The following is a 15,805-nucleotide window of genomic DNA, read 5'->3' as shown; positions in this document are numbered from 1 at the left end:
CTACACAATGGCTCACAAATATTTTACAGCTACTTCAGATTCAGCACGTCCACATTACAGTTAAAACTCTTAATTTTCTGCCCATGATAACAATACCACCACCACCACCACTGCCGCCAAAAATCATGCTACTCTTCCACAGTTTCCTGAATGAATCAAATCCTATTATCTAGCAGCACAACCCAGTGACGTGAAGATACTTCAATGGTGGCTTCCCTCCTTGATATCCATCCTTCCTATAGTCCTGTTCTCCATAATACCTAGCCCAGAGAGATCTGTATGGAAAACTTCAATCTGATCTTTCCTATTGAAATATCTTCCAATGGCTTTCCATAGCTCCTAGGGTCCAGATTGTGCCCTTACACCTGGCCTACGTTCACAGGGCCTGGTCCCTCCTACCTCCTTGTGGCATCTTGAGTAAAAACTCATCTCAGTCTTATTTGGTTTCCCTTCACTGCCTTGAAAGGTCATTGTATTTTGCACCACCATACCCCTCTCTCTCCTCATTAATCCCTTCCTTACTTCTGCCTTCCCTTGGGTGCTTCTTTGAGTTCACATGTCAGTTCTTCAGGGCTTCCTGATATGGTCGTATCCTACTTAAAATGCTCTTTTGTATGAATATCTGTTCCTGTGACTCTCACTCACTAGATGTGGGCACCTGAGGACAGACACTCCATTTGACTTGCTCAGCATTTGATCCCCAGCACCTACCAGAGGCCCAAACAGAAACTGCTGAAGGACACACTGAATGCTTTCAATTGAACTAACATTTAGAGCAGCTGCGATGTGACTGCCTTTTAAGACCAGGGTGACTATGAAATAAGCAGATGAAATATACTTTAATACTGTGTGCATGCAGCTGGGGCGGGGGGCAACGTTCTGTTAAACACAGTTAAAAGTAAAGTTTGTTTTTAATGAAGTTGATCATATACAAGAAATGCAATAAAGTATCCCAATATTTGTTCATGGCTTTTAAAACTTACACTGCTGTGTGCCATCTTTTTTCTTCCTATTATAAAATTCTTTCAGAAATCTATCTTTGTTTCTTATTTACTCTCCTCTCCCAATGCACTGTTTTTTAAGCTATCAAGGTTTTTTTTTTTTTTTTTAAGCTTTAACTTACTGCTGTCAATTTCTCTGAGATTAGGGGAGGTGTCTGAAGAGGACCCTTCACAATAGAAGGCATTCATTATCTGTGGGACATAGAAAGGCTTTAGAAGATATGAAAAAACTTAGACATTTCACCAAGTGAGATAATGTGTCTGTTGTAAAAGGCATACAGAAATCCCAATAATCTGTTTCTACTAATACATGTACTTAAGAATAAATCTGATATGAAAATGATCATTTTTTCCTCCACATGGTATGTACTCAAGGAACATGGCACAATATGATTAGAAAATATGATTAAGAAAGAAGGCAAATTCCTAAATAATATTCCCACCAGGTTCTCCTTTGATTCTACAAAATTTTATAGCTTATTTGTTTATTACACTATATGGTTATGTCCTGCCTGGTGTTTTTAAACATCTTAAGTAACAGATACAATTATTTAATTGTATTTCTTCATTAATTTATATAAGTAAGTTGAAGCTTAATTTTAAAGAGACAAAAGGAGAATCTTAAGAATGAAGGAAGAAACATTACTCAGTGGGGTTAAAGTTACTTGTTACATGCTTTCTGTCCTAAACAGCAAGGAGCTAAGTACCCAGCAACTGTGCTAGCACAGCAAGTGGGAAGATGCCAGGTGAGGGACAAAGAGGTTAAATATCCATACCTCCCAACACTCCAGAACTCCAGTACCTAACAGTACCTTGGTTGCTTACTACCAATTATGACAAAGTACATGTTAAAAATGAATACTTTCTGGCATGTTATAAGCCACCGCTGCTTTTTAAAGCCCCAACCATTGTTTGAGATAAGACAGAGTAATAAATAAACAATCACTGCTGGGAGAAAAATGCATTCAAACAAGGACCTTCTCTGGTCCTTGGAGGATGACAGTATTCTGAAAAGATCACTGCCATTGCCACACATAAATTTAGGAATTATCTTATTCAAACAATTTGAAAAATGGCTAAAGCGTCTCAAAGTCTTTATACTAACTCATGACAGAAAAAGAATATGGACTGTCAGAATTTGCATGCTTATATACATCTCCCTTCTTTTATGAATTATAAAGAAATTAATCAATGAAAAGTGAAAATGGAAGATTAACATTCATGGACAGAACAACTTGTAATTATTTTTCTAGAAAGACTAATCACTCAATTAAACAACACTTTGGACGTACTTTATTTATTCATTAATTTACCAGTCATTTTACTATATGAAAAATACTCACTGAAAAATGCTAACAAAAAAAATTTGCCCTACTTCCTCTCCAAAAAAACCCAAATAACATTGTACAAAAAAGAAGTACAGCATTAAAAGATCAATTCAAGAATACAAAAGTCTCAAATTTTTTTTCCATAGCAATAAAAATATGTCCATAAAAAGTAAAAATAAGCACCCAGACCACAAACTAACTAGTCTCTAACTAGTCTCTCTTATTTTATAAAAGAATTTAGCACATATTATAACAGAAGTCATTTTATTGTGTAGTATACAATCTTACCTTTGAAGGGAATGGCCTTTTGCATACTAAATACAATAATAGTGAATGACCTCCTCTTTCATATCACCTTAGTTCTACAGATGACACTAACTCTCCAATAATTAAGTATGATTTGTTATTATAAATTAGCCACACTATGTAGTAAATAAGTATTTGTGTTCATAAAATCTGATATCCCGGGGGCGGGGGGGCATGACCCTCGATTTCATGAAATCACGCATTCATTCAATTTTGCTTTTCTTTCTTTTTCTGAAGTGCACATGCTTTACCAGAAAAGACTGTGTTCTGGCACTTGCCTTTCTAAGTCAGTGGGTCTATGAACTAGGATACTATTTACAAGCATACTTGTTCAAGATTTGCAACTTATTTGGGCAATATATGCCCTATTTAAATGCAAAAAGCTGGAGATAAAACCCTGAGTGCAATCTATTTCAAGGTCACTTTGTCCCATTACAAGAACTGTAAAGTTAGAGTGACAAAAAAAGAATGCCAGAGTAAGTGCTACTCTGTTTATCTTGCTCATGACTATATCACCAGCACCAATATTCAACACACAGTAGGCTCCCCAGTAAAAATAAAACTACAAGTTATGGTTTCCACTTATTTTATTTGAAGAATTATGTTACAGTTACTTGAATGACATAAAAACAAAATATTGGAGGATGTCTTCTATTCACCCGACTTTTGAGGAAAGTGATATATTAAGACTAAGTAGGGAAGACTCTGTAAGAAAGTGAAATCACCTCTCATGCCCCCTTTCTCTTATATGCTGCATCTAACATATCAGCAAATCCTGATGGCTCTACCTTCAACACATACCCAGAAAGCAACCACTGCTAGCGCTTTCTGTCACTACCATCTGGTACAGCTCCCACTATCTCACATTTATATTATCACAAGAGCCCTCTAATTAGTTTTCTTGCTCTGTAGGTGGCCCTTTCAGTCTATTTTTGAAACAGAATTCCCACTGATTCTTCAAAAACCTGGGACAGATCAAGTCAGGCCTCAATGGCCCCACCTCACACAGTCTGAAGACTCCAGCTCTTTCAATGGTTTATAAGACCTCTGTGATTTGACCACCTAATAACTCACCCTGGTTTCTGTCTCTTGGCCTCGTTTGGAAACACTTAGATGTCCCTGTCTCAGTGCCTTTTGCCCCTGCTATACTCACTGCTAAGAAGGCCTCCTGCACTCAGATCCAATTAACATGGCTGCCTCCTCTATCTCTTTTGGGTATTCTCTTATTATCTTATACAAAATTGATTGATCCACCATTTGATTCCTATTCTATTTTCCTACATATCACTTATATATATGTGTGTGTGTGTGAGGAATATTTTATATTTATTAAATTTTTAATATACTTATTATCCATTTCCCCCAGCTTTGTTTCATTCACCACTGCAGCCACCGTACACAGAAGATGGTTTGGTCCAAGCTTAGTTGGTATTGGTGACACTTAGCTAAAAGCGTAATGAGAGTGGGAAGTTAACTGTGAAGAAATGTGCTGGAGATAAGATAGAAATTGCCTAGAGACATCTAGGCCTTAACTTTGCTTTCTCCCAAGTGAGAATGTGACCTTGGAGACAACTGAGTTTGGCAGAAGGGCCAGTGGAGCTCTGTTTAAAACATCACATTCAGTAACATAACACAGATGCACTTGCTGAATGGTGGTGTGGACTCCACTCCAGTGTTGCAGGAAGATGCCACAGGCACACACAGTGTGAGCATAGAAAGTCCTGGAACCATGGTAATGTGAACTGAGATATCCTCTATTTGTTTTATGTGGACATCTTGTTCTGGAAAGTTTCTGCATCTTTGGCAAAACAGGCAACATGATCTAATCTTGAAATGCTATGGACATGTGTGATCTTTTTCTGCTACGCTGTGATACTCTGAAGTGCCATAAGGATATTCTCTAGTGGACAGTCTTGAGATGTTTCTTTCCTACTTACGTAGCCTTATCTAACCAAATACAGTGTGTTAGAATAAATATTATTAGCTTTGTTTTATTTCAGGAGAAACAGGAGCACGGTAAGTAACTTGATTCACTCATTCATTCAACAGATTTTTAGCGAACACCAACTAGATGCTGATACTGGTTTTTGTATGGAGGACTGAGTAACTAACAAAATAATGTCCTCATCAAGTTTACGTTCTGGTTGGGGGAGACAGGCAACAAAAAGTAAATCAGCACTTGACTTTTGTGTGTAAACATATGCCACATATATACACATGGTTACACAAAGATAAATACTATATAAATAAACATGAGATGATAGCAAAGACTGTGACAAAAAAATAAAGCAGGGTCAATGTTATAGGGAATGCTGAGGTCGGGATGGAAGTGATAGGGGCCTGAAGTCACATAGCTAATACACTGCGGAGCCAGGATTCACACACAGAACATTCTAGCTCCAAGTCTGTGGTCTTAACCCTGATGGATGTTGAAGCTGCTACATGGCTCTAGAAATATGAGGCCCCTGGGTGTCGGAGCTGGTGATGTTGAGGGAAACAGTCTGGACTCGTGATGAATGAAAAGGCCGTCTCATACAACTTTCATGTTTTATAAAATGAAGGATAAATAACACTTAGAAACAGTTACTTGGCAGAAAGAAAACCCAGCAGCGATCCTTACAATTACTGAAATGAACCCATGCCCAGTAAATGGCACAGGCCAGAGTTCTTAGTTCCATATGTTGATTGCTCTGATTCTGAACTGAAGGACCAAGGGCAGGGTAGGCAGGGTAGGCTTGAGTTCAGTCATCCAGATCTTGATAGATCCTCCACAGGCCAGAATTTCCATCAACCATGTGGGGAGCAATCCGGACTGGACTGAGTTACTGGAATTAAGACTTATTCTATGCATCTGCTCTCCCACAATATGGCGCTGGGAGAGAAGTAAACAGCTTCCGCACAGCTGCCTCCAGTTCAACCAATAAACTGTAGGACTTGCTCCTGATTGGAGAGCAGCGTACTCGGCGTGTGGGCAGCCGAGTTAGGATTGGCGGAGGAGGACTATAAAGGAGGAGAGAGACGGCATGCACCAGGAACATCTAAGGGAACATCTAAGGGGAACACCTGTGCAGCCCCCAGAGAGCCGGCGGTGTGCCGCTCCCCTGCGGAAGTGGGGAATGTGGCCAGGGGGAACTGCCCTTCCACGGAGGTGGAAGGGACAGTAGCCAACCCGGGAAGAACCAGCAGCAAACCCGGGGAGGGCCGAGCAGACGAAAGAACAGCGCAGGGTCCTGTGTCGTTCCTCCACGAAGAGGGGGAGCGACAAACCAAATTTACCATTTTTGACTTGAGAACCTAAACTCAACCAATAGTCAACCAAATCTCTAGGATAATTGTGAGCCCAAGTCCACTTTTCTGAGCTTGAAATCCTACCTCTTGTAATGAGCTGTTACAAACCAGGATTAAGGAGCAGCTTTGTGGCACAGCAGGTTAAGCTGCTGCCTGCAAGACTTGCACCCTATATGGGCTCCAGGTTCAAGTCCTGGCTGCTTCACTTCCAGCTAAGCTCTCCACTAATGTGCCTGAGGAAACAGGGGAAGATGGCCCAAGTCCTTGAATCCCTGCACCCACAGTGGGAGACCCAGCCCAGCCCCAGCCATTGTGGCCATTTGGAGAGTGAAACACTGGATGGAAGATCTCTCTCTCTCTCTCTCCCTTACAGATAAATAAATCTTAAACACCAAAAAAATGGTTGAAGGAGATGCCATGGACCAGCTGCATACCCATACCATGAGACATCCAAGAAAATATGTAGATGAGATTTATAAAATTTTCTCTTATCCCCTTAATGAGGCTTTCTTTAAATAGCATTAATTAAATAGTTTTAAGGTTTGCTTCATAAGAGAGAATATCTACATGGTTGACCATATCTTCAAATAGGAAGAAATTGGAAACGTAAGTAACACTTGGTTGAAAGTTTTTACTGTTTCACACTCTTTGTTGAAAGCTCAGTACAGGCTTGACTCTTCCTCTTACCCGCTGTATATGACAGTGGACAAATTGCTCTTTTGTAGCTCAATTTTTTTCTATTGTAAAATTAAGATAAGTAGTGTCAACCTTTTACACATATGAGGATTAAATGAGATAATGAATGCATTCGGCAAACAAGGAGCACTCAGAGTGCAGGATAGCCATCTATTGGGAAGCTCCTTAGTGCACAGCGCATTCTCTGAGAACTACTCCTTGCACACAGAGATTCTCTACGCTAGCTCTATATGCAGTAACTCTGAGGCTCTTTCCCGTCTAGCTTTGTTATTGTTTGAAATGGGAAGTGGACACTTACTGTAGCTGGGTCAATCAATTCTTCCTACCAAGGATTTGAAGTTTGAATTTAAAGACTAATTGGCTATAGATGCTGGGCCTAAAAGGTTATATTAACACAAGTGTCATGTGGGGGTCCTCTGCGAATGTGGTAGAACTTTGAGCTTTAGAACGAGAGAAGAGGCTGGTGCTGTGGCGCACTGAGTTAGGCCACTGTCTACAGCACAGCATCCCATATGGGTGCTGGTTTGAGTACCAGCTGCTCCACTTTCAATCCACTTTCTTGCTAATGTGCTTGGGAAAGCACCAGAGATTGGACCAAGTCCTTGGGAACTGGCCACACACTTGGGAGACCCGGAAGAAGCTCCTGGCTCCTGGTTCCTGGCTTTGGCCTGGCCCAACCCTGGTTGTTCCAGCCATTTGGGAACTGAATCAGCAGATGGAAGATATCTCTCTCTCTCTCTCTCTCTCTCTCTCTCTCTCTCTCCTTCTCTAACTCTGCTTTTCAAATAAATAAATAAAATCATAAAAAAATAATGAGAGAGAAATGGAATAGCAGTTCAACAAGAAGAAATAATGAAAGCCCAGTGGACACATGAAAAAACAGAATGCAGTGCTGCCTTGGTCCCTGGCTGCTTCACAGTTCCTAGTTCCAAGGAGCCCCAAGGCTGGTGGACCTGCTCTCCCGGAGTTCTGTAAGGCAATCCCATTTCCTCATAATAATTCCCTTACTGTTTAAGTTAGTCTAAACAGTTTCTATAATGAAGCCCTAAGAGAAAAATGGTAACTAAGCATTTGTCATTCTTAATGTAAAACATCACTTTTTTTACCCTCTGAATCCCAAATTTACTCAATCTAATTGACTGAAGTCAGGAATACTGAAGAGCAGGAAGAACAGGCCAGTCTTCCCTTCTACCATTTCCTAAGGCAACAGCAGCCCTAACAATACCATGAGATAGCTCTGGTGTGCTCCTACTCCCTGCTTTCCCTTCCCACCACTCACCCCCAAGGACTTGTGTGGCTCACTGCACTGCCCTGAACTCCTCAACAGCACCTTACATATGCCGCATCTTTCCTGCCAGTAACTGTGAATCAAACAGCAAACCCTTTACCCCAATTGCCTCATTGTGTTTTCTAAAGTAGAAGCAAGAAAACTCTGGCATATCAGCCAAAGCCAACATGTTATTGAATCGAATATAAAAGAAGGCCTCTTTTTCATGCCTGGAAATATACATGTGACTTGAGAGTGAAATGTCTTAATTAAAATGATGGAAACTTTCTGACACTGAATAAAGTAGCAGGATATATAATTTTATATAGGTGTTTTTGTGTTATCTTTTATATGATAATCACACTATACAAAATAGGCTAAGCCAGAGAAGAACTGTATATTTTTGACACATTTAAAATTATCAAGTTGTCCTCTCCATATTGTCCCAAAATTGGTTTAGAAGCTAAAAATAAAAATAAAACATTACTATATTCAGAATTATAATCAATGTTGGAATAAAAAATCAGTTATCAGTTAATCAGCTAATAGATTATCATATCCTTATGCTAATCTTGTGTTTTTAATTAACAGATACAGCAGGAGGGGGTATCTAAACAATAATGTATAACAATGATATAAAATAAATTTTCAAGCTCTCATTAAATGGAGAAGCAATAATAAAATGCTGCTGAATTTTAACAACTGTTCTTAAAACAAAAAGGACTGGCATTGTGGCACAGTGGGTTAACCCACCACTTGTGACAACAGTGTCCCATATCAGAGTACTTGCTTGAGTCTCAGCTGGTCCATTTCCAGTGCAGCTCCCTGCTAATGTGCCTGGTATGGCAGCAGAGGATGGCCCAAGTGCCTGGGCCTCTGCCACTTACATGGGAGACCCAGATGAAGCTCGGGGCTTCTGGCTTTGGCCTAGTTCAGCCCTGGCCATTGAAGTCACTTGGAAGAGTAAACCAGTGGATGGAAGATCTCTCTTTGTCTCTCCTCTCTCTGTCACTCTGCTCCTCCAACAAACAAATGAATACATCTTTTAAAAATACAACAAAAAAACCTTAGTATTTCTAGCTACATTTACGTTTTATAGATCCCAGCAGTGTCTTCTGCTTTTACCCAGGATCACAAAGAGTTCAACATAAAATGAAAACCAAGCCATCACGCTTAGTACAATCAGGCCTTCCGCTCTGAGTCTCCTCATTGGTCGGGCAACGCCTTTATTAGGGCAGGGCAGGCAGTGGAGTCTAGTGCAGTGATTCAGTGTGTGGGCTCTGGAAGCAGAGAGCTGAGATTCACATCTTAGATGTACCACCCCCTCTACAACGATCTTGATTAAGATACTCCAGCTCTGAGACACTTCTGGTCTCATGCATTTCAGGTAAGGAATACTCAACTTGTACTAGCAGCTGGATGAGATCGGGGGGGATGCTGATGCTGGCATGAGAGGGAGCATATCAGGATGAAGTGAGCACATCTGCACATCTGATATCTAGCAGTGACACTGTCTAGGTGACCCTCAATTAATCTCCCTGGGACTCAGTTACTTCAAGTAATTTTTTTTTTTTTTTTTTGGCAGGTAGGTGGACAATGAGAGAGAGAGACAGAGAGAAAGGTCTTCCTTTGCCGTTGGTTCACCCTCCAATGGCCACTGCGGCCGGTGCGCTGCGGCCGGCGCACCGCGCCTATCTGAAGGCAGGAGCCAGGTGCTTCTCCTGGTCTCCCATGCGGGTGCAGGGCCCAAGCACTTGGGCCATCCTCCACTGCACTCCCGGGCCACAGCAGAGAGCTGGCCTGGAAGAGGGGCAACCGGGACAGAATCTGGTGTCCCGACTGGGACTAGAACCCGGTGTGCTGGCACCGCAAGGCAGAGGATTAGCCTACTGAGCTGCGGCGCCGGCTTCAAGTAATCTTAAGATGCCTTCCTTTAAGGGTTCAAAATGTCAAAGAATATTTGTTATTTTTTTAATATTTATTTTATATTGTTTATCTTTCTCTTACCATTTAAAAGATATATTAACACAATTTTTAATGCATTCAAGGCTTACAAAAAGCTCAGATGTTAGGTAATTACAATTAAAAATAGAGAGAAAAATCTGTAAGATCATTGGGAAGAATACAAATGGTCAATATCATACAAAATCTTTAGCTTCATAAAATATGAAATCAAAATTAAGATATAAGCAGCATCTTACATTTATCTTAAAAATGTACAGATGCCTAAGCATGGTCAGTAATCAGTTGAAGGGGCAATCTCCTTCTACAAAACAGAAATGAAATGTAACATTATTCCTTTCTGGGTAATAATCCCAGTTCTCCTAAATTAGCTGCTCAATGAAATTCAGAACATTAAATTGATTCCATACTTACACATTTTCACAGGATTATACATTTTTCAGAGTTTTGTGAATGTTCAAATTATTTTTCCAGTTAAAATTACAATCATACCATTTAAATATTATTAAAATACTCTAGATATATAGTGCCTTAGCAAAGCCAAATTAACTGGTGCACTCGGCTCTTGTTGGAAATAATCCTGTTTACTGGCCTCAGCCCCAGCTCCTTTGGATTTTCCATCCAGATGATACTGGACTCCCTGAAGTTCCACGATTAAGCCTGTTCTCTCATGCAAAGCCTGTGAAGTTTGCTTTTAGCTTTTCTTCAGCAGGAATAGTTCCTTTTATTCAAAGACACACCCGCTCATCATGTGTCACTCAAACAGTATCCTCTTCAAGCTTTCCCAGATTATTCCCCCACAGCCACCCTCTGATGGGTCATTTAAGACAGTCTTGATATCATTCCTCAAGAATTTTGTACACATTCTCTCTTTGCTTTATTTTATTCTGTTTTGTTCACTGAAGGAGGGGACCATGATTTTCATTCTGTATCCTTCTGGCACACACTAGCCAGATGAGAAAAATCACTGTTCTCAATGATAAGCAAAACCCTTACTGAATAGTTAAATAAATGTGGTCTGATATATTTCAATGTATAGGGTTGTTAACCTACTCCACAACAAAAACACTATTGTGGTACAGAAACAAAACAAGAATAGGCAACAGCATGAGATTTAAATTTAGAAACAGAGATATTTATTCTACCTCTTCTGGTATTGACAGTTATACAGAATATCATGAAATGAAGAAATGGCCCCTATGGTCTTAAGCTCTAGAACACAGCAATAAACAGCGTACTGCCTTTTATACTTTCCTTCAATACCAAAGGTCAATGGCAGGAAACCATCTCTTAAAAAAATCTAAATAAAAATAAATCTTACTAACTTTCTTTACCATTTAAATCTAACATTTCAATCCACTTAAAACACTTTAAGATTAATCAAGTTTAATATTCTATTAATATGAAATGACATTTAACAATATAATATACCATTGTAAGTAAGCATACCGCAAATTTTATCAGCATACTTTAAGAAGTCATATAAAAAACAAGAAGAAAAGAAAACTTCACATTGGCCTACAGATTAATTATAAATCAACCACTGTTGATGAAACAAAAATACAAAATATCCAGTAACTTTCAAGCCATAAACAGAAATAGTTTCAATAAGAAACATAATATCAAGAGAATTCTCCTGGAAGTTAAATGAAAATGACAACCAGAACATTTTCTAAATGTAGGTCATTTCTTAATGCAATTATTTCTTTCCATTTTATAGCTGCCAGACTTGTTTTCCTGAAATGAAACATTGTTATCCCTTCTCAAAGTAATCAAAACAATAAAACAAATCTAAAGAAAGAAAATGTTCTCCCCTAAAGTTAAAATATTATTTTGTGGAGAAGCAACTAGAGATACTGTCAAGTATTGGGCTCCAGTGACTTCCAAGCAATAAACAGGATAAAATTTTTTTGGATAAAGTTAAAAATATACTTAAACTTTTGCTTGGATTTTCTTGGGCATAAATTTTGCAATCCATAAATATGCACTTATTTCAGCAATATTGGGATGTCAAAAATGGGTCTTAGTGCCTTTGCTCAATATCTGAAAAGCTAAAGGAAACTTTCAATTCTGTATTACATTATGTTAATTTTTGAAATACCTATTAGAAATTTTTCAATGGAGGAAAACTTTTACTTTAGTAAGTATTTTGTAATATAAATGCAACCCCCCCCCCACACACACACATACACACACATATATTTAAGTATTTATTTATTTGTGGCGAGAGAGAGAGAGAGAGATAAAGTGCTCCCATCTGCTAGCTTGGTCTCAAAATGTCTGCAAGGGCTGGAGCTGGGCTGGGTAGAAACCAAGAGCCGGGAACTCAGGCCAGGACTCTCTAGTGGTTGGCAGCGACCTAATTATTTCAGCCATCACCTGCTGCCTTCCATGGTGTGCACTAGCAGGAGCAGAGAAGGACTTGAACTCAGGTAATCTGATACGCGATGTGGGCATCCTCCCTGGCATCCTAACTGGTAGGCTTTCAAACACTTGGCCCTGTATTTTTTCCATTTGATATTTATTGAGAAAAAAATCTCATTAATAAGCTTCAATTATAAATAAAGCAAAATTCCATTGCAATTATTACTTCCCACGAATGAGTTGCCCCAAATTGTCACATAGGAACAAGGTTCTATAGCACAATCAACAAAAACAATGATTATTTTCTCAATACAATGTGGTAGTAAAATTAATACAAAAAATTAATTTATTCAAAAGAGTACTTATGTAAATTTGACAATTAAAAGCACGCTGGCCAGAAACAACATAATATTCCATTACTTATATATTACTCATGATTAATGGAAATAAGACAGCATATAGTTTAGAATAATTCAAGAGAAGTGATTACAGAAAAATATATTGTTGCTATATTATGGTTCATAAGGAAAAATAATATCAAGTATTTCAAAAACAAGGAAATATTCATGAAGATAAAGACAAAAAGAAGAAACTCTACGTCTGGGATGATAAATTGTTAATGCTCATCAATTCCCTGGCCGATGTGGCTAATGGATCATTAGACTCTTGGTAGCTGATGTTGGAATCCTTCTCAACACATGCTACAGGTAGCCACTACCAATCAATGAATTTTGGCACAACTGCTGAAACCTATTTGTCAAATCTGCTCACAGTGACACTGTTCAAGGTGTTCACTGAGAAACCTTCCTAGCAGGCAAATGGTACTGAACTATGCACAACCTGCTAGCATATGTGGTCAAGTAAGAGTTGGCTTCCAAGACCCTGTGAATGCACGAAAACTCTTAAAAAGTAAAATGGAGAAATAATAGTACAGCAGATAATATGATTTGGAGAGAGGGACAGAATTTAAAAAGCTAACTGCATGTATAATCTAGAATGGTTTCAAGTCGATGATACTGGCACTTCGAAAAGAATCATGCATAACAAAGAAAGTGATCACTGCAGAAGTAGCAAGAAATATAAATGATGGTTTCCTCAACTGCAATGCACCAGAAATTGAAGAATATCACTGGTAACTGACAAAATCAAAGATAGTTTCAAAAATGTGTATACACTGTGGTTTTAACATTACAGATTGTCTTTTTAAAAAAGATTTATTTATTTGAAAGGTAGAGTTAACAGATTATGGTTTTAAAAAATTGAGAAAATAAATAAGAAAATAAATAACTAATAAATAACTACCATAGAGGATTTGATGTAAAATTTGGTACTGGAAGCATGCCAGCATCTCAGCAATCAAAATTACAGATTTTCTCTAAGGAAACACCAAAACTCTCTACTACCATTTTGAACAAAAAGTATTTACCTCTAATGGAATTTAAAATCATACAATTCTCATTGAAAAATCAATGATTTTAAAACACTCATATAAAGTTATTTGATATTATTCATAGAAAGTAAAACAGAAATGCAATGGTAGTGGCTTGGCTTTAGTTATCTTCATTTTAGGAAAAATATACCTTCACTGAAATCTGTTTTAAAATATATGCCACTGCTGGACTACATATGAAACATAAGCCACAATTTTAATCCAAGAATAAAACTTAATACTAAGCAATATTTTGGGGGGAAATTAAGTCAAAATATTCACTGAGATCAAGTAAATGTATAGTCAAGGAGAAGGCAACTTTGCTTTGCTGTAATTATACATTATACAACCTCACTAGAATGTTAAGTGAGACACCCCAGAGAAACGTACACTTCAACAATGAAATCACCTTGGATGATGTCTACAGCAGCACATTCTGACCATGAACCCTGCTCCACACCAAATGGCATTATGCACTCTTTTCATTGAATAAAAACAGCATCAGTGCTCCATTTGTGTACACTTAGCCATATTTAGGATCTGACAAGAATTTTTCAACAATAGTAAATTTTGACATTTAGCAGTAAAGAACATTTTTAACTACAAGCAATGAGCATCACAATTCATAAAGCATTAAGGCCAGGCCACCACATACAATTAAAGACAATTTTCCAAAATCTTCACTGGAATAAGCAGTAGGCTAGAGTCTTTTGCCCTTGATCAAATTCAGTGTCATGAATTATGGTTTTCTATCATGCTTTTCCATGACAATATCCATAGTTTCTTTCGAAAATGGGAATAGGCAACATATGAAAAAAACTTGCTTGACTTTACGGCCATAGTTTCTTGTAGTACTAAATTGTGGTGCATTCTATGTTATCTTATTCTGGTATTCATGACCATAACAAAACAAATTTTAATTAGTAGTTGTCATCGTCATTTTAGGAAAAATAGCACCTTCACTGAAATCTATTTTAAAATATATGCCACTGCTGGGCTACATATGAAACATAAGCCACAATTTTAATCCAAGAGCCACTCACCTCAAACAAGAGGAAAACAGGTGTTTCTGTAAACAATATAAATAACTAGCAAAGAATGCTTTCACACAAAATATGCAGAGTAATTAGAAAAGATTCAATTCAAGAACTGTAGTAAATAGACCAGTTTTATAGCATTCTATTAATAAAACTGGAAATTGCTTTAAAAATGTTTTCCTTACCTGTGTATACAGTTCTTACTCTCCAAATACAGCATACCAGAAGCAGCATCTAATGAAAATTTCACTAACTGTTTCAGTTTTAATTCATCCTTCTTCTTTCTCAGAAAGGAGAGGAAGTCACCTCCTGGAAGAATTTCAGACAAAACAGGGAAACAAAATGATGAGGAAGTCACATTTGTCATCTCTTAGGGATACCTGACAGAATAGAAAGCATTACACATTCAGCCATGCTTTCACCCACTTTGTTTTGAGTGAGGGTAAAAGAACACAGAAACAGAACAGATACCGAAGCGCAGATACCACAGACTCTTCTAGAAATAGTTTTACATACTTTCAGTGTAGCTTTTCCTCCCCTGCTCAACAACCTTTGCCAATGTGGGCTCTGGGGAATAAACCAGCAGATGGGAGCACTCTCTCTCTTTCTCTGCGTGTGTGTGTGTCTGAATCTCAAATGAATACAATTTGTAAAAACTGAAAAACTGAAAGTACCTTACACTGTATATCACCCAAGACATAAGAATACATATTCAAAATCAGGTTTTCCTTTGTTTCCATTTTTCACCAAGTTGCTTCATTAAAATTTCCTAAAGGATTTGATTTTCTCTGATACTAAACCGAAGACTAATTATTATGAGTTGTTCAAAAAGTAAGATATTGGATTGGTTATATGATTCCATGACTGCTTAAAAATTAAGACTATACACCAGCATCACTGATAACAGTGTCGAGGAAAAAAAAAAAAGCTATGATTCTAATGAGATTTAGTCACTGACCCAGACTGCACTCCTGTGCTTTAGAGGAATTCCAGTGGTGTTGCAGAAAAACTTCTCAAACTGTCAGTGGCCAAGAAAAATACTCACATAACTAGAGCTAAATAGAAATGTAGCATTTACTAATAGCTACATTTTAAAAAGTTTATTAAAAAGATGAGGGGCAGGCATT

At 38.1% G+C, this 15,805-nt stretch overlaps 1 protein-coding gene across 28 annotated transcripts in view; it reads right to left on the bottom strand.

The window, feature by feature from the left end:
• FER (FER tyrosine kinase) overlaps window positions 1–15,805 on the bottom strand; it is a 428,569-nt gene that overhangs the window by 84,047 nt on the left and 328,717 nt on the right. For all 28 annotated transcript variants that reach the window (XR_011381953.2, XR_016220600.1, XR_016220599.1 and 25 more), the window contains one exon: window positions 14,864–14,987. Coding sequence is in view for 23 of the 28 variants with exons in the window: in XM_070056512.2 (XP_069912613.1) it covers window positions 14,864–14,987 (124 nt within the window). In the remaining 5 variants the exon portion in view is untranslated. The remainder of the gene's footprint in view (window positions 1–14,863; window positions 14,988–15,805) is intronic.

This window comes from Oryctolagus cuniculus, chromosome 14 (assembly GCF_051225735.1).
Source record: "Oryctolagus cuniculus isolate XC-2025 breed Fujian yellow rabbit chromosome 14, ASM5122573v1, whole genome shotgun sequence".
NCBI lineage: Eukaryota > Metazoa > Chordata > Mammalia > Lagomorpha > Leporidae > Oryctolagus > Oryctolagus cuniculus.
Note: the sequence above shows the minus strand (reverse complement) of the source record. Positions and strands in the feature narration are given on the sequence as shown.